Genomic DNA, 16982 nt, shown 5'->3' with positions numbered 1-16982 from the left:
AAAACGGGAGCCACAAAGATGCAGCCAGGTTGCTATTTGTGGACGGCGAGTGCCTCGAAAATAGCGAGAGCGTTAGGTTTCAATATAAGCCCCTCTCTCTGAGCTCGAGCTTTCTGTGAATGAGGCCCGGGTTCCTATCACACCCAACCCCAGCGCTGATTTTAGAACACAGGTGTTGACCTTAGTGGAGCAGCTTGTGCTTGCTGCAGAGGAAAATGAACCCCCTGAGCCCGGGCCTGTTTGCCTCTACACTGCTGGTGATCAGTGCGTGTAGATGCTTCAGAGCTGTCACACCTTCAGACCTGTCATTCTATACCGCAGCACGTATCCTGAAAAAAGACATATTCTTTCAGGCTTTGGATTTTTGCCTCCTAAAGTGGCTCATTTCACATCGAGTGCTTGTGCTCTAAGAGTCATGGTGGCAGAATGGTCACCTTGTGGCCACTGAAGAATTTATTGCTTTCTTTTTATGATGCCACAGGAGCACCTATATATCCTACTGGCCGTGCTTCGTGGACAGAGGTTTACATTACAGTTTGTCAAAGCATTTGCCACATTTGGTGCACTGTGAAGCAGACAGGCTTCTTATCATGTGATGTCTCACAAAGGGACCTGTTTCAGTCGCCCGAATCACCGCATAAAGGGGCCTGAAATGCTCGTGAACTTGATAAGCATAAACGTCACTTTTTCCTCCCCTGTAAAATGAAGCTAAAGTGAATCAAAGAAACCAAAGAGGGCTGAAACTCAACCTTGGCTTCAGCTGTGACTCATGGCCTGCCGTAACTGCTGCTCTGACTGTACCCCCAGACCCAGTAAAACACGCCCCTCTTGCAGTTGCTTCCTTGTTTCTCCTTGTATCCCCTTTTCTTTTCTTTTTTCTTTCCCTTTCTCTTTTTTTTTAATCCAAAAAGGAGCCATTGACATTCGGTGTAAAATAGAGGCAGGGTGGGGTGGGGGGCCTGAACAGAGGATCGGCAGGGGTGTAGGGTATCTCGAGCCCAGTGTGAACAGCTGAGAGGTGTGATTTCACAGGCTGGCTCCCCCCTGTCAGAGCGCTGATTGGGCCGGACAGGAGGCGCAGGAGAGGCCCGGGCTTCTAAAGGACACCAACAGGTGGGAGGCCGCATTGGAGGGGGCCGCTCCTGGAGCCATAGAAAAGGCCGATCTGCAAGGCCTGCTGTGGGCACAATCCACTGACCAGATACAGAGGAGGATGGGTGATCACAGGAGAGCTGAGGGTGAAGCCGGGGAGTGGTTCTCAGAAAGCAGAGGGTTAGTTTCATGAGCTTGGCTTTAAAGGGTGGATAAAAGGCAGAGGACAACTTCAGGGATGAGGAGTAAGGTTGGTCAGAGTTTTGTCTGTTTTTGAATCACTCTTGTGATTTCTCCTTCTAAAACTTTAGTTCACAGCGCAGGAAGAGACACATGTCAGGCAACAAAATCTTCGGGTTGCTGTGCTTGTGTGGTTTCAGCTTAACTGCAGCACAATACGAGTAAAAATCTGGTATCAAACCAGCTTTCTCTCACTTTTACTGAAGACACAGCACAACATGGCAGCCACTTGTGTCAGGTGAGGGGAAGCTGAGGTGTGATGCAGGAAAGAATCAGGAAATCTGGTGCCTCTCAGAGGAGTCATCCTAGTCTAATTACAGTAGACGAGACAGACTTTCTGGTGGCCATTTGGTTCAGAAGTGTTTAGATTTATCGAGGAAGTCACCACTTGTGAAGGAGAGGCGGACCGTGGCCTTCATCTTAACCCCATTTACTCACCGTGAGAAAACCACAAGAGGAGGCGCAAGGAGACCAGAGGAAGGTGAGTAAAGCGCATTTTTTAAAAATCAGCTCAAGCTATTTTAATAAGGGGTTGTGATTAAAATGAATTGAATTTTTTCCGCTTTTAAGGATCACTTGACACAACTGTCGGCATCACGTTGACTTGGCATGGCACGATGTTTGGGAAATAAAAAAAGGACGATGACCTTTGTTTGATGGGAGTCGGTATTTGCCTCACCCGCCTGAGTTATTTAAACTCATTTCAGCATCATCACACTGGCATTACCCATCAAGTATCTCCCAGTATGACCAGTCCAGTCATCTGTCAGTATCAGAAAATTCACTTTTTACTTGTCTGATAAAACAATGGTCAGGTTTAACCCATACAAATGAAAAGAAAGAAGAATTTCCTCTTCCTCGCTTCTAGTTTCATGGAGATGAGAGAAGCCACCATTCTCTGCCTCTTTCGCTCCATTTTTCCTTCACTCACTCACTCACTCACTCACTCACTCACTCACTCTGTCACAGTTAACCGCTGTTAAGCCGGTTCTTCCCGCTACTCTTCACGCGTGGCTATGAAAGGGTGCTTTGTGTCTCGAGGAGCAGCGAATCCAGTTGTTGTCCCTTGTGAGCACATGCTTCCTTATATCCCCATATTAATACGCCACTTATGGAATGTAAGGAAGTGTGTGGTTTCAAGGGGACCTGAGCATCGACGTGGACATTTCTCATATTGTTCTTTCATTTGTCTTCATTCAGAAAATTGTGTGAGGGTGTCTGTCTACTTTGTGTGTGTGTGTGTGTTGTGTGTGTGTGTGTGTGTGTGTGTGTGTGTGTGTGTGTGTTAGGGGGTGTCAGAGTTCATGAACATGTGTGTGTGTGTGTGTGTGTGTGGCAGGACAACAGGTGAAAGGCCTGTTCCCTCTCCTTCAGCTCAGGCACGTGTGCAGTTAGCATTACTCCCAGGGCCGCTGATCGGGTCTCAGGGACTTCTTGAAAAATTCCTGCCCTGCCCCAACTGCTGACAGTCAAGGAGGATTGACAGAGCACAGCTGTCACCCATTATAGCAACCGCAGAGCTCTCAAAAAGGGAAGAGGGGAGGGAAGGGCAGAGATGCAGGAGCTGTCACTGGGGGTGAAAGTTCGCTGCCGTGGGCTGGATTTGGAAGGAAACGGAGAGATGTCACCGGCTATCAGAGTTCTCAAGCCTCTAAATAGGAACTATTTGCTTGGTAACACGGAGGCACTTGTTCCTGTGCTGTAACTTCTCCTTTTCTCTCTCTGTGTGTTCCATCAGGTAAGACTGAAGAGGACTCAGCAGCCCTGACTGCCTGCAGATGATGTCCATCTCCTACTGTATTTCATCTTTCTCGTGTCCCTCTTTTTCCGTGACCTTTACCCCTGTAACCTTTCCTCTTGACTGCCCCTCCCCTCCTGCTCTCCCTCTTGCTCTGCCTCTTGCAGCTGAAGCAACACGCCTTGCTGTGGCTGGTCAAACGGAACCAAGTCAGGTGTTTCTGTGAGGTTTGGTCCCCTTCAACCAGCTACTGCGCCGTGAATTCAGTCAGCACACACCGGCTGGGAGTCAAACACGCAGTGACGTTGTGGTGTAGCGCTGCTTAATCTGGAGATGGTGAATAGAATAGATTATACAGCACAGATGCAACGTGAATCTTCTTTAGGAGCTCTATATTGATTGTTCATGGTAATATGTGACTAGAAACCAAATAAAAGATCACTGATGATGTACAGTGTTCAATTCCTGTTCTTCTGATTCACGTTCAGTCCATTCTGTACTTGAGGAAAGACACAAAGATACATTAAGTCTAGCAGCTGAGTTCACCTTATTCTGCAGAATAGACTCTGACCCAGTATGAGATGATATAAATATAGGGCCTAAAATGGCAGCAAAGTATAACTTAGTAAATTATTTAAACAGAAAAAGAGTGCAGGTGTAGCAGTGCAGGGATAGACACTGTAGCATAGATGGGAAAAGCTAATATTACAGTCTAGGCCAGAGAATTCAGTACCATGGATAGCACTCATGATGTATATATACAGTAATATGCTGTTTCTAGTTAGCTTGCCTTCTGTGTGTGGGTGTGGAGTGTACTCATGCCTGCAGACTATTTACAAACAGGCTGTGCAGAGGCAAGCCAACAATCTAATAACCCTGCGCTATATGAGCTACACACCGAGTACCACTCTGAGGTTTAAAATATCACTGTGCCTGGGACTAGAGCTAGAATAAATCTCTTTTATCCCAACTTCAAGGTCAGTTTTAAATGATGAGATAGGGATGCATCAGTAAAAAATGACAGATCTTTTTTCTTTTAGTGTTTACATGGATTTTACACTTTACTGTATAGGTCTATAAATAGGACATATGCTTGTGTCTGTGTATTTTTGTTCTTGTTTCACTTATATTTCATGTGTGTTTAAACATTTTTTATAAATACAGCCTGGGTGGAAACCTGATCCAAATTTCCTATAATGTGGTACAATAAAATCTGTCTTCAGTCTTTTTTGTGATGGAGGATAATATACACACAAAAATGACACTCCAGATGTCTCCATGAAAATAAACTTCCTCTAAGCATGCAGATGTAACGGGGATGCAAATAAGCATACAAAGAACAGCGCTGCACATCCATTACCAACTTTTTCACTTCAAACTTTTTGTCAAAACCAGCAAAAATCTGCTGCTGTTATTGAAATCACTGACCAAAAGCCAGGATGCTGAAGTTGTAATGCACTGAGTCATAATATAAACAGTAAACTGATAATTAACATCAGCGGAATAGACGGGCGATCTGTCCAGAGTTTACATACCACCTACCCGATGGATGGATGGATGGACGGCTGGATGGATGGATGGATGGATGGATGGATGGATGGATGGATGGATGGATGGATGGATGGATGGATGGATTTTCATTATGAACCTTTGCCCTTATCATTACAGCAAAGTCACCAAAATAACATTCCTAATCAGTCCAGTTGTAGTTTGTAGTTTCATGTTCCTTGTTAGACAAAGGAGCAGATACCAGTTCTGCTGGTGGGATAAGGACCTTCCACGGCCTCGTCCAGTTCTCCTAGAGTAACTGCCTGTCTCTTGGAATCTCTTCCTTGCTGTTGATACTGTGCAGGGAGACACATCAAGCCTTCTGGCAATGTGACATTTTAATGCCAGAATTGGAAAAAAGGTTAGTGGCCTCCATCTGTAAAATAATTACTGGGGGGGTGTCTCATTGTTTTCTCTCTAGTGCACCTGTTGTGAATTTATTCACACCAAAACAGATAAAACTGATCAACAACCCCCTCTGCTGCTTAACTGACCAGATCAATATTCCAATATTCAATTCAATATTCAATATTCCCTCTATGTATTGCACAGTGATTCCCTCTACTGTGCAGTCACTGTGCAATACTTAATTCTATGTGCAGTAACCAAAACAGTATATACAAAACACTATTTATTTATTTCCCCTTTTAATGTTCATATGTATAATACTCAGAAGGTTTTTTGTTTAAAGAAATAAAGGAATGCTCAAGACTTTTTCACAGTAGGCTACTGAATGATGTAGGAAGTTTGATAGTTTTAGATTTTTTTCAAAGAGTCTACAAGTTGATGTAGCAAGTCCTGCCTTAAGAATCAAATGTAAACATAAAATAAATAACAGTATGTCACTGAGTGAGCCTTAATAACACCCATTAAGCCTTAATAACACCCATTAAGCCTTAATACTATTTGGAAAATGGACCGCACTACATACTCATACAACGTCATCCACCAGGGGGCGATATACGTTTCTATGGCAGTAGTTTCTACAGCAGATGAGGAAGTGAAGCAGCATCGTAAACATGGCTGACAGTGGAGTGATAGGTGGGTTTCAGAGTGTGTAAATAGCTGTAGTTCATTTGGTTTTTCCTTTTGGTTCTTATTCTTTAGTTGTAGGAGTTACGAAGAAGTATCTCATACTCACAGCGCTTATTATGTAGACTTTGTTATTAGCTGGTAGCAAAGTTAATTTCCCAGATGCTAGACCTGCTAACGTTAGCGTCGAGAGCATGTAAACGGTACTCATGCCGTAGACACGGAGAATGTATTGCATCATCTTTTCGAGTAGTTTTAAAATATACAATACGCATGTTTCTCGTTGTCACTGTGCTGTGACGATGATGCACTACACTAGTTTTATTACTGGTTTCGCTGACATGGTGCAAACTAAAAGCAGCTAACAGACTCGACCTTAGTATCACCGCCTCTTGTGGGAAAAGTAACAGAAGTACGTTATAATGATAAATAATCTATTCTTATCATCCTCTGTTGCTTGTGTTACAGATGGACCCGGGAGGAAAGATGAAATTGAACGCGCAAAGGTTAGTCTAGGTGTTTTCTTGACATTTATTACAGCCTTTTGTGTGCATAAATGCTTTCCTTAATAATTAGGTTTTTCTTGACGCCTCTTCCTGTCACGTGACAGAGTGAAGGCAAAGACCTAACCAAGGAGGAGAAGCAACGGCTGAGGAAAGAGAAGAAACAGCAGAAGAAAAGCAAAGAGAAAAAAGATGACAAGGCATCACAGGAAAATGAGAAGGAGAAGAAGCCGGTCACTTCAGCAGCTCCAGCATCCCAGCCTCCGACAAAACCCACAATGCAGAAAGGTGCCTCCCATTTAGGCAGCAGCAAGTGTTGTATCTGGGTGTACAGTGTGATTCATTCTTTACCCTGATATCTGTGTCCGTTTTGGTCTTTGTCAGCTCCTTCAGCAGTGCCTGCTACAGCACCCGTTTCTGTGCCTGCCTCAGAGGCTTCTGGGCCTGCGGACAAACCGGCAAAGACTAAAGCGGAGCTGAAAGCTGAGAGGAGAGCTCGGCAAGAGGCTGAGAGGGCCAGCAAACAGAACAAGAAGGGAGAGACAGGACAGCAGGCGACTACTAGCAAACCAAAAGCTCCGCCCAGTGATCTGCAGCCAGGTACTGCTGTTGCACCTACGATGACAGACATCTTTTGGATAATCTAACTTGAAAAACTGCATGCACTGTTGAGCCAAATCAAGTAGGAACAACAGACAGCTACCTATAGAACCTTGAGAAGCTGTTTGTGCCAACACAGAAGCTGCATGGCTGTGGAGGGCTCCTAGTTGGCTGTGATAAATACCGACTAACAGTGATTAGTGATTGTTGTAGGGCCAAACTTTGGTCTAATGATTGGCTTCAGCGAAATATGCTGAAACAAGACTGATTGGTGGTAACTTCAACCAACAATATGCCGGTACCAGTGAAGTGTTAAATGTAAAGGCCAAAGGCCTGTTCATGAAGCAAATTCAACATACCCTGAGTATCTTTCTCTTAACATTGACAGTCAGAATAAGCACTCACATGAAGCTGGTTATCAACACACTATGTTGGTTTTCCCTTGCGCGTTCACATGATACTGGTGGCAATGGTAATAAGTGAATCAGCAGTAGAGCGACTGATTTTACCAAGGAAGGTGAAACTGTACTGAAATATGGGAAAATATGAAGACGTTAAACACGTAATAAAGACTGAAAGCAACACAGTTGCTGCAGACAAACCAGCAATATGAGTGTGTGAGAGAGAAAAATGACTGTAGTGTAATAATATATTAAAAGTGTAAGCTTTAAGTGCTTTGACCAGTAAGACAAGACGAAGCCTGGGAAGAAAACTGGCAAAAATACCAGCTCTGCAAAGTTAACAGACTTATCAATATGAGAGCTCTTTCATTAACACATGGGTAAAGAGTAAAGAATAAATATAAACACAGAATTTGAATGTATGTGTTTTGTTTTCAGATTAACAGGCAAAAACAGGGAGCAGAAAATCAAGAAAAAAGGTGTTTCTGAGAATCTATATTTATTACGGATTTATTACTAAAAAACATTACACTGTTATACTACTACTACTATTACTATATCTACACATTGAGGTCTGAGGGATCTTCCAGGAATGGTGGTGCTATTTTCTAGAGGATTGATTGGTTATTAGGCAGTTTTACATGTGTGTTGATCTCGAATGTGGAGCATAACCTGCTTTGTAGTGCAAGTTACCATGGCGATATATCCTTATCGTGGCTGGTAAGAAGTGAACAAATTGTAGTAGAGAAAGTCCACGGTTAACCGTGTAATTACCTGGATAAGATAAAATCCTGCTTCGCAGTACAGGCCTCAAAGCTATTTAGCATCTCCCCAAAGGATCAGCAGAATGTAATTCAAGTTTGTCTTAATTTTTTGGCTCGTCAGAATATTAACACTCTTTGCATTTTCAGTGGTGAAGAGGCTCCCAGAACACATTCAAGTGGACAACCCAGACGTTTTAAAGAAACTTGCCAAGAAGTTGGAAAGACAACAGGTCAGTATTGTTATGAGGAACTTCTGAACACCCTTAAAAAAAGATTCAAGACACACCGGATACACACGATACACAGTGATTCTAAATAACCTTTAGATTTGTTGTAAGAATGGATAGATTCATGGGGAAATGTTTGACTTACTTTATGAAAATGGCTTGATCTTGGATGCTTAAAGTAACTATTTTCTATGTTTGAATCTAACATACTGTATTGTAAACAAATTCAGTTGATTCAGTTGAAAAAACACTGCTGGTATGTTTACAACATGTTATATTGGACAGAAGTGTGACATTTCCTGCAGGTGCATGGTTCGTTTTTGGAAATCTAAGCTTTTACTAGTTAAATCTGAGACATTCTCTAATTAAACAAAAGTCAGTCAGGTGTGCACATAAATAGAATTCCTGTTATTTGCCCAGTAACTCCAAAATAAAGTAATTTTATTTGGTTAAGTCATTGCAGCTTTGCATACAGTAACCAGCAGTTGTGATTGCATGTGACTGTACCCAACATTTCTTTCAGACACCAGAGCACTATGCTGCTAAAAAGGTATAAGCCATCGGCGTCTGGCTTTACACAATGTGTGCCATTAACCTTTTTTTTTTCTTTTGGTTCTGTTTCGGTTGCTAACCTGTTATCTTAATCCAGCTTAACCTATTATCGCCAGTTGTTACAAACTTAATGAAAGAGATGTAAAAACATCTCTTCCATGTAGACAGCTGTTAAGTTTGCAAGTAGGTTTTTACAGTATGTGTGTTGTTTGCTGTGGTCACCTAAACACCGGGCTGTCCGTCGCTTGCTGCTCTTCTGTTAGTCATATATAATTATAACAGTAATTTTGAATTTTGTCAGTTTTCTTTCTATTAGGTCTACACTGAATTCAAAGTTTAATGTAACTCTTAATGAATACGGTCTACAGGCTTTGCTGCGACTCCCTGTTTTCACCTCATTAACTCAGCTGTAATCTCTGACCTGGTGTACATTTTGTGGATTTCAGATCCCGCTGCGCTTAGATTATGGCTACAAAGTCAGCCTGTTTTCTCATCTCCACCAGTACAGTCGCAAAGCTCCTCTAACACAGCAACTCAGGTAAACTGACTTTAAATTGTATGTTACAGTGTGTTGTTTATGTCGTGTTATAAGATATAACCTATTAGGATTTCCTTAAATCTTATTAACAGACTCTTTTGTGGTTTGCAGCATTCCTTCTACAGTGATTCATCCCGCTATTGTCAGGCTGGGTTTGCAGTATTCACACGGCATTGTTGCAGGATCCAATGCTCGCTCTGTCGCCCTGCTGCATGCTTTCAAACAGGTACAGTCCCAACATAGACCATTCATTCTTCAAACCCCACTGTCCCCTCTCTCATGGGTGAGGCTGAGGCTGACACAGTGACCGTTTGACTGCAGTCAGTTACAAAGAAGTCGGCCAGTATTGGAGAGGGTCCAAGTTTTTACTTATCAGGACATTGTAAAAGTGAATCTGGTCATTAAAATCAGGTAGATACAATCTCAAATGAACTACAGAACATTACATATTACAGTGTCATTATTTAATGAAGTCAAAATCCAGAAGCACCGTGTGAAAAACTGAGTGTACCATGACTGCATCCATTGAAAATACAAGGGCAAGTAGCAGCCAGGTGTTGGTAATCAGATATACCTTATTAAGTGATCATCAGTAGGTGTGAGCATCTTTATAAAAGTGGAAGGTTTGACAGTTTGTTGTTCTTAGGCATTCAGGTGTGCGTTAACACAGAGCCAAGGAGGAAAGAAATCAGCAACGATTTCAAAGAAGCAACTGTCAATCTGTGAGGGATTATAAGGCTATAAGTCCATCATTACACAGTGAGAAAGATGATTCACAAAATTCCTGCCGACCTTCCCATGAATGGACATCCTAGCAAATTCACATCAAGTTGAGAGCGTGTAATGCTCAGAGAAGCTGCAAAAAAAAAAATTCAAGGACTACATCTCAGACTCTACACGCCTCAGTGAGTTCATCACAGTACAGTTAGAAAAACACTGAACAAGTATGGTTTGTTTGGAAGTCTTGTCATAGGGCAAACTTATTCTTTCTAAAAAAGAATATGGTGGTATAGCTTAGCTTTTCAAAGTTGCATCTGGGCTTGTTTTACACCCACAAGACCTGGGCACTTTGCAGTCACTGAGTTTACTACGAGCTCCTATGTATATAAAAGTACTGTAAAGTCAGTGTGAGGCCATCTGTCTGACAGCTAAAAGTCTGGCCTTAATTGGGTCATGCAACAGGACAACGATCGCAAGCACAGCAGCAAATCTACAACAGAATAACTGGAAAAGAAAAGAAATGTTGTAATGGCCCAGTCAAAGTCCAGTGTTTCATTTTTTCCCTTTAGGTAATAAGGGACTACACTACACCTCCAAATGAGGAGCTATCAAGAGACTTGGTCAACAAGCTAAAACCTTATATCAGGTAAAGGGAAAAATTACTAATTTTAGTCATTCATCATTGTTTCCTACACTACTGACACGTTTTTGGTTTAACACATGAAATCATTCCTTTTGCTTTGTTTTTATTTTAGTTTTCTGAATCAGTGTCGCCCTCTGTCAGCCAGCATGGGTAATGCAATCAAATACATCAAGAAGGAGATCTCTAATATTCCTAGTAACTGTAAAGAAGAGGAGGTTAGTGACACTCTTGTATTTGTAATCACATAATCCATTTAAGTAATAAGACTTTTAATACACTGTGTGGTTCATTTTAAGTTTCCGATACTTAAGAACTCATGCACTTCCTTTTGTTTTTAGGCAAAGAGCAAACTGCTCAACGATATCGAGTCCTACATTAATGAGAAGATTATTCTTGCTGGTGTAGCTATTGCCAAGTGCGCCATAGAAAAACAAAAGATCAGTGATGGAGATGTTATCCTAGTTTATGGATGGTAAGTCTGTAAAAGCTGCGTGCATGTACTTGGTTTCAGCTGTTAAATCTGTTCTTTATTAGCAAGCATTGCTTAATTGTTTATTCTTAACACTTTCTCTTCCCTGTTTTGGTTTGATGCAACCTTCCTTCCGCATTTTTGTCCTGACATTAAATGTTCCTCTCTCCTCCCTGACAGCTCATCACTGGTCAACCACATCCTTTGCGAGGCCTTTGAGAAAAGCAGAAAATTCCGTGTTATTGTTGTGGACAGCAGGCCTCGGCTAGAGGGCAAGGAGGCCCTGAGGCGCCTGGTCCAGAAAGGCATCAGCTGCACCTATGTTCTTATCTCTGCTGTCTCTTACATCCTTCCAGAGGTAATCACGGAGCTACACTAAATGGAGCAAGGTGTAGATGTATATAGAGTAAACCCCAAAAGATTTGGTTCTAAGCACAATGAGTTTCTTTATTCTTTTCTAGGTGTCAAAGGTTTTCCTTGGTGCTCATGCTCTGCTGGCTAATGGTTATGTCATGTCTCGAGTGGGGACGTCACAGATAGCTCTGGTGGCCAAAGCTTTTAATGTGCCTGTGCTGGTGTGTTGTGAGACCTACAAGTTCTGTGACAGGGTGCAGACAGATTCCTTCGTATCTAATGAACTAGGTATGGAAAGTGTTCAGTTGCTACATAAATGTCTGCGAGCCTTTCAGCTCAATTTGTCCTTTGGCTCAACTTTATTTCCATACTCCAGATGACCCCGACGACCTCATTGTAACCCGTAAAGGAACGACTCCGCTAGAGGGATGGCAGAACGAGTCCTCTCTTGGCCTTCTTAACCTGGTCTACGACGTGACGCCGCCTGATTTCGTAGATCTAGTCATCACAGAGCTCGGGATGATCCCGTGTACCTCTGTCCCTGTGGTGCTGCGAGTCAAAAACGTGGACCAGTGAACAACTCAGTTTGTGTGCACAAGAGCTTGTACACACACAACAAATTGTGCTTTTAGCATGCAATAAATATATATCTGAAGTGACATATGCTTTTTAAATTGAGTCCATGTGTGTTTTTACGGTAGTATTGGATAAATGGAAATATATTTCCTGGCCTAATGTGACAAGGTTGTTCTGTTTGTTAAAAAAAAAAAAGTAGTGCTAGATGTTATAAGACCCACTGTTTATTAGAAACAGAACATTTAATTCCCAATACAATCCCACCGAGCGTCACAACACTGGTTATTAACCATGGCATGCAATTTGAAACGAGACAAATTTTTCCCAATTACAGTTGGAGTTGAAGCATCAGATAAATTTTATGGCTCCCATAAAGTTAGGTTTAATGACACAAAAGAAAAGTAAGACATTAACCAGGTACTACAGTTTTTGGTAAAGCAGCTAGGAGTTTATGTTCTCACTGCTCACATATCATCAAAGTTCAGTTAAAACCAGGAGAAATACTCTGCATGCTGTAGATGCACTCTCTCCTTACAAGAATTATTTATTAGTTGCAATATTTAATCAGTGCATTAACATTCAGACAACTTATTTAGTCAGAAGCAATGTATTGAACATAGAGCAACTAGAGCTGCCCTTCAACACTGAATTTTCGCAATAGGAGAACTCTACATTTTAACAGCTAGAAAATCAGTTAATGTACAATTAAATCCTGTATATGGATGTAAACATGATACTCGAAGCGCAGAAACAGATCCTGTTTTAAAATCTTTAGTAAAACCCTGAATCTCACTGGAGAAGAGTATCAACGGAGGTTACCCTTGAATGTCAAGACATTTAGCACATGTGACCTATAAACAAAATGTGGCTGTAACAGACAAGTATCTTCCACATTTTGTGTTTTGTCTGAAATTGAAATTAAAGATGTAAATAAAAACATCACACTTCAAAAAGAGGTTTGTTGCAAAAGAAAGGATTTTGTGTCACTCAAGTGCATAGAAAAAAAATAAAGAATTTAACCTATTGGACTATTAAAATAATTTTAAAGGTTTAAAGATGTCAAATAAGCTTGCACTCTTAATTATTACTGTTAAAATTTATATCAAAACAAACTTAGTCTTTGCTGTCAGTAAAGTGGAAATTCAGCATGCCTGCCCAGACAGGCTTTAGGACTGAAGTCAGTATTTGTGTAAGTGCACATAGTTTCTGAAGGATTTTGTAAAACACAGTGTTTTCCCTTCTGTCACATGGTGTCAGTCAAATACATTTACAAATATAATTGATGTGCTAATAGTGGTCAATTTTGACAAAAATATTTGAAAGGCGGAGCAAATCTTTTCTTTAAAATTGCACTGAAACATCTTCGAGGTCAAACGTGTAAATTTCCTTGAAACAAAAACCACAACCGACCTCAAAAAGGTGTAAAATGAATAAAAACACATTTAAAAGAAGCCCTGTAAAAGTCCCCTCAGACTTTGTCAGCATTTTTCCCTATCAGTATCTTCCCTTTAAGAACAGTCAGTTTCAGATTAAAACCAGCTGACTAAGGTTCAGCTTTAGAGTGATTTGGCTTTACGTCTCTGGGTGGCCCACAGAAGAACCGAGATCACAACCGTAGAAGCTGCAAGAGGTCCAAAGACTTGCAGAGCTGGGAACTCCCCCTATGGACAATTTTAACAAATGCACAACTCTAAATAATCGAAAAGCTTAGCATCAAAAGGTGATTTGCATAAAGCTGCTTGCAGAACCAACCTCTCGAAGACACTTGTATCCACGGAAGTTTTCAGCGCAGCTGCACTCAAAGAAGCCTGGGCCGAAGGGGGCGCAGAGGGAGTTCTCTGGACAGTTCATTGCTGTGGATTACCAACAAGTATGAACAGATGTCACGTGTAACATATAGAACTGTAGTTTTAGATGGCATGTGTCACAGCAAAAGTTAGGAACTTACACAGCTGTCCAGTCTCGTTGCACATATTCCTTTGGCCTTCACAATGGCGATTTCCCTTTTTGATTTCAACCTTTTCCCAAGATGTGTTGCTTCCCGGACAATCTATATTTTGTGGTAAAATCCTACAGAGAAATTAAGTTAGAAAAAAAATAAATTTCAATCTAATACTGAGGAGAATCTGTCATAATTTGGGTAAAATACTTACATGTAGTTTAACTTATTAAATCCTTGAAAAGCTGTATCACTGATGTTGACAATGGGATTGAACGAGAGGTCTCTGTAATATAAACATTTATAGGATGCATTTAAAAGAGCGACCACATTGATAAAAACACCAGTACTTTCTAGTACAACTATCAGTCATCCAGTCACACTGCACTTGTATCTATGCCTAAACACTTTGTCTAACTTTGATACGTCTTGCCCAAGGTTACCTCAATATGTCAATAATTTGGTAGAGAATTTGCTCAACCACAGCCGCCCTGTGTGGTCCTTATTTGCTTCAGCTATATTTATTTTTTGTGAAGTTAAATATTTTTAGTGCTTGCCAGAAAGGGAGATAAAAGTTGTTATGCATGGCCAGAAGTAGCGATAAGAGCAGTTATTTCCTTTTGAATTAAAAATAACCTTACAATCAAAGAAAAAGCACGTGTAAGCAGGAGCTTTTGTTGTTTTGCGTGCAGACGAGAGGATTATTTGTGAAACTGTATTTACTGTTCTTACATCATGAAAGCTGTTGATGCTCCCTGAAGATCCTGTACACAAGTTAGTGAACAGTTGGAGAGATCCAACCTGACAAACAAAAAACACAAATAAAGTTCAAATAATGAAGAACTTCTTCTTTCAGCTGCACTCTTTAGGGGTCACTACCAAATTTGATCATCTGCCTCCATCTCACCCTATCCCTAGCATCCTTCTCTACCAACTCTGTGCATGTGCTCCTTCATTATATCCATGAATCGTTTCTGTGGTCTTCCTCTTTTTCTTCTGCCTGCCAGCTCCACATTCAACACCCTTTGTCCAATATATCCCACTATCCAAACCATCTCACCTTTGCCTCTCTAACTGTGTCTCGAAAAAACCCAAACTGAGCTGTACTTCTGATATTTTCATGTTTAACCTTGCCCATTCTGGTCAATCCTAATGAAAATGGAGGCACTGCCAATTCTGCCACCTCCAGCTCAGCCTCCTGTCTGTTAGTGAGATTATGAAGACGAAACCTTTCCTACAAGTTAATACACAGTCAGCATTGGAAGTCACTAGAAAGAAAAGACATTTACATTTTCTTTTTTTTAACAGTTATTCACAAAAGAGCTTAACAAATCTCAGCTTGGGTGTAAATTCTGTTTCCGACGGACCCTGAAAGCAGCAAATCCTACCCGATGATGTGTTCAGGGTCGTTTGTGGTGTCATTTCTCAAACAGCAACGTCCGTCTATCCGTCCAGCGGAAAAGAAGCAAAACTGACCGACCGCAGAGCTGTTTAGGATGATCCCGCCACACAGGTTACATACCTGTGGTTACACGTCATAAAGAAGGGGGGGGCTGTAAACAACAATCTTGCTGGCCATTTCCTTTCTGGCACATACAGCTACATCGGAACCTGTTTTATTTTTAGTAATATATATGCGCCACAGAGTTATTGAAGTAAAGACTACAGTTATTGCATTTAGAAAGCCCAGCCTTACCTGCAGCTCGGTCAGCTGATAACTTGCTTGGAAAAATAAATTAAGGATCAAAACAAGCGCCACAAATCTCATACAGCTACATAAAGCTTTCATTTTTAGCAACTGGAGTCACATGATCTGGCCGCAGCAGGGCACGTGACAGGAAGCGGGTCCAGCATTTTATGACGTTTACAGGATTTTATGGGATATTTAACTAACATTACCTGCTTCTGTACGCTCTCTGTTACACACGATCACAAACAATAGTATGAAAATGTGCAGTAAGCATTTCTTGCTATAGAAAAAAAGTTAAATACGAAATATTACAAAATACAAAATATTTTTAATATTCAAAACATTTGAAGTCGTTTTTCACGTCTTCAAATATTTTTTAAATATAACGTTTAACTGATGTATATTGTAAAACTAGTGGAAAAAAGCATGTTTGACTAATGAATTTTGACTGCGCATTCACTGTCAGTTCGGATTGGACCAAATAACGTGGGGACTTCAAGTAAAACTAATTCTAATAAAAAAAAACCTTTGTGTTATGTTTACAAGATATTGTGCCATACAGTAAAATAATTTTATGTCTTGGGGGTGAATTTGTGTTATTTTAATTGCATAAACTGCAGTACACACCCCTGTGCTGACGGTAAGATGGTTTGACCCAAAACCATTGCTTTGCCCCTTGATCGGCCAATACGTACGCTGAACGCAGAGTGGCAGGACGGTGGGGTATCCTCTGGTTTCTTGCGCGATAGTTGCCACATTTGCTCTATGTATATGCCTTGTCGCTGTGTAAACTTTTTTCAGCAAAGGTAGGACGTCGGGAAAGCAGAAAACGTTTAAGTAAAACTGTCCACTCACATATTTCGAAAGGTGTACCATACGGGCTGTGCGGCGCTCTTGGGCTTGCAAGAGCCAACTGCACCTTTTATCCAGCAACTTCATCTGGTTACGCTAATGAACTGAATTGACTGCACAGCTTGAAACTTAGTTTTGGGGTTTTTTGTTTTTTAACCAATAGGTGATTTTAAAGGTTTTTTTACAACTTGCCTAAAGTGAGTTAATAGCATATTGCAATGCTAACAGTGAAGGTGTAATTACACTTGCAACATGGCTGCTACTCGAACGGCAGAGGGAAAAGTTTAACACTGACGTGGGAGAAGTTTAACGTCAGTGAGACTTGGTATGCGAGTTGTTGTCCACATAATAAAGTCGTAAGCAGTCGTCCCGTAGTCCGGCAACAGTATCCCCCCGGACTCTCAAACCAGTGGCTTAACCGAGAGAGAGACGCCTCCTCCTCCTCCTCTTCGTCGTCCTCCTCCTCCTCCGTAGTCACCGACGTTAGTCACTGCAGTGGACTTT

At 41.3% G+C, this 16982-nt stretch overlaps 2 protein-coding genes and 1 long non-coding RNA gene across 4 annotated transcripts; 2 read left to right on the top strand and 1 right to left on the bottom strand.

Annotated features, from left to right (window-relative positions):
• Nucleotides 1-924: 924 nt before the first annotated feature.
• LOC102076747 (uncharacterized) lies at nt 925-3524 on the top strand. Of its 2 annotated transcripts, XR_003214095.1 has the most exons (3): nt 925-1813; nt 1903-2097; nt 3071-3524. It is a non-coding gene; the product is annotated as an uncharacterized LOC102076747 (long non-coding RNA). The 2 variants fall into 2 exon arrangements; XR_001222923.3 differs by lacking the exon at nt 1903-2097 and having other exon boundaries at nt 929-1813.
• Nucleotides 3525-5541: 2017 nt separating this feature from the next.
• eif2b4 (eukaryotic translation initiation factor 2B, subunit 4 delta) lies at nt 5542-12095 on the top strand. The gene is made up of 13 exons (XM_003455615.5): nt 5542-5659; nt 6119-6156; nt 6261-6441; nt 6538-6753; nt 8066-8148; nt 9144-9235; nt 9347-9461; nt 10525-10601; nt 10711-10813; nt 10937-11070; nt 11248-11425; nt 11529-11709; nt 11798-12095. Exons 1-13 carry the CDS (start codon nt 5638-5640, stop codon nt 11995-11997), a joined length of 1620 nt encoding a protein of 539 aa, XP_003455663.1. The 5' UTR covers nt 5542-5637; the 3' UTR covers nt 11998-12095.
• A 283-nt stretch (nt 12096-12378) lies between these two features.
• Nucleotides 12379-15792, bottom strand: atraid (all-trans retinoic acid-induced differentiation factor). Its single transcript, XM_003455601.5, has 7 exons — nt 15633-15792; nt 15325-15458; nt 14669-14737; nt 14151-14222; nt 13946-14067; nt 13750-13850; nt 12379-13658 (listed from the first exon to the last, which is right to left on the bottom strand). The coding sequence occupies exons 1-7, from the start codon at nt 15723-15725 to the stop codon at nt 13554-13556; spliced, it is 696 nt and encodes a 231-aa protein (XP_003455649.1). The 5' UTR covers nt 15726-15792; the 3' UTR covers nt 12379-13553.
• Between the last annotated feature and the right edge of the window lie 1190 nt (nt 15793-16982).

The sequence above is a fragment of the Oreochromis niloticus genome, linkage group LG15 (genome assembly GCF_001858045.2).
Source record: "Oreochromis niloticus isolate F11D_XX linkage group LG15, O_niloticus_UMD_NMBU, whole genome shotgun sequence".
NCBI classification, from domain to species: Eukaryota; Metazoa; Chordata; class Actinopteri; order Cichliformes; family Cichlidae; genus Oreochromis; species Oreochromis niloticus.
This window is presented reverse-complemented; position numbering and strand designations above follow the sequence as displayed.

Bases quoted from the DNA above. Each gene is read 5' to 3' on its own strand.
- eif2b4 (XM_003455615.5), top strand. From the start codon at position 5,638: ATGGCTGACAGTGGAGTGATAG. The intron at 10,814-10,936 runs GTTAGTGACACT...TTTTGTTTTTAG, and splicing joins GTAACTGTAAAGAAGAGGAG to GCAAAGAGCAAACTGCTCAA. The intron at 11,071-11,247 runs GTAAGTCTGTAA...CCTCCCTGACAG, and splicing joins GTTATCCTAGTTTATGGATG to CTCATCACTGGTCAACCACA.
- atraid (XM_003455601.5), bottom strand. From the start codon at position 15,725: ATGAAAGCTTTATGTAGCTGTATGAGATTTGTGGCGCTTGTTTTGATC. The intron at 14,738-15,324 runs GTAGGATTTGCT...TTTGTTTGTCAG, and splicing joins GACCCTGAACACATCATCGG to GTTGGATCTCTCCAACTGTT. The intron at 13,659-13,749 runs GTTGGTTCTGCA...AATTGTCCATAG, and splicing joins GATACAAGTGTCTTCGAGAG to GGGGAGTTCCCAGCTCTGCA.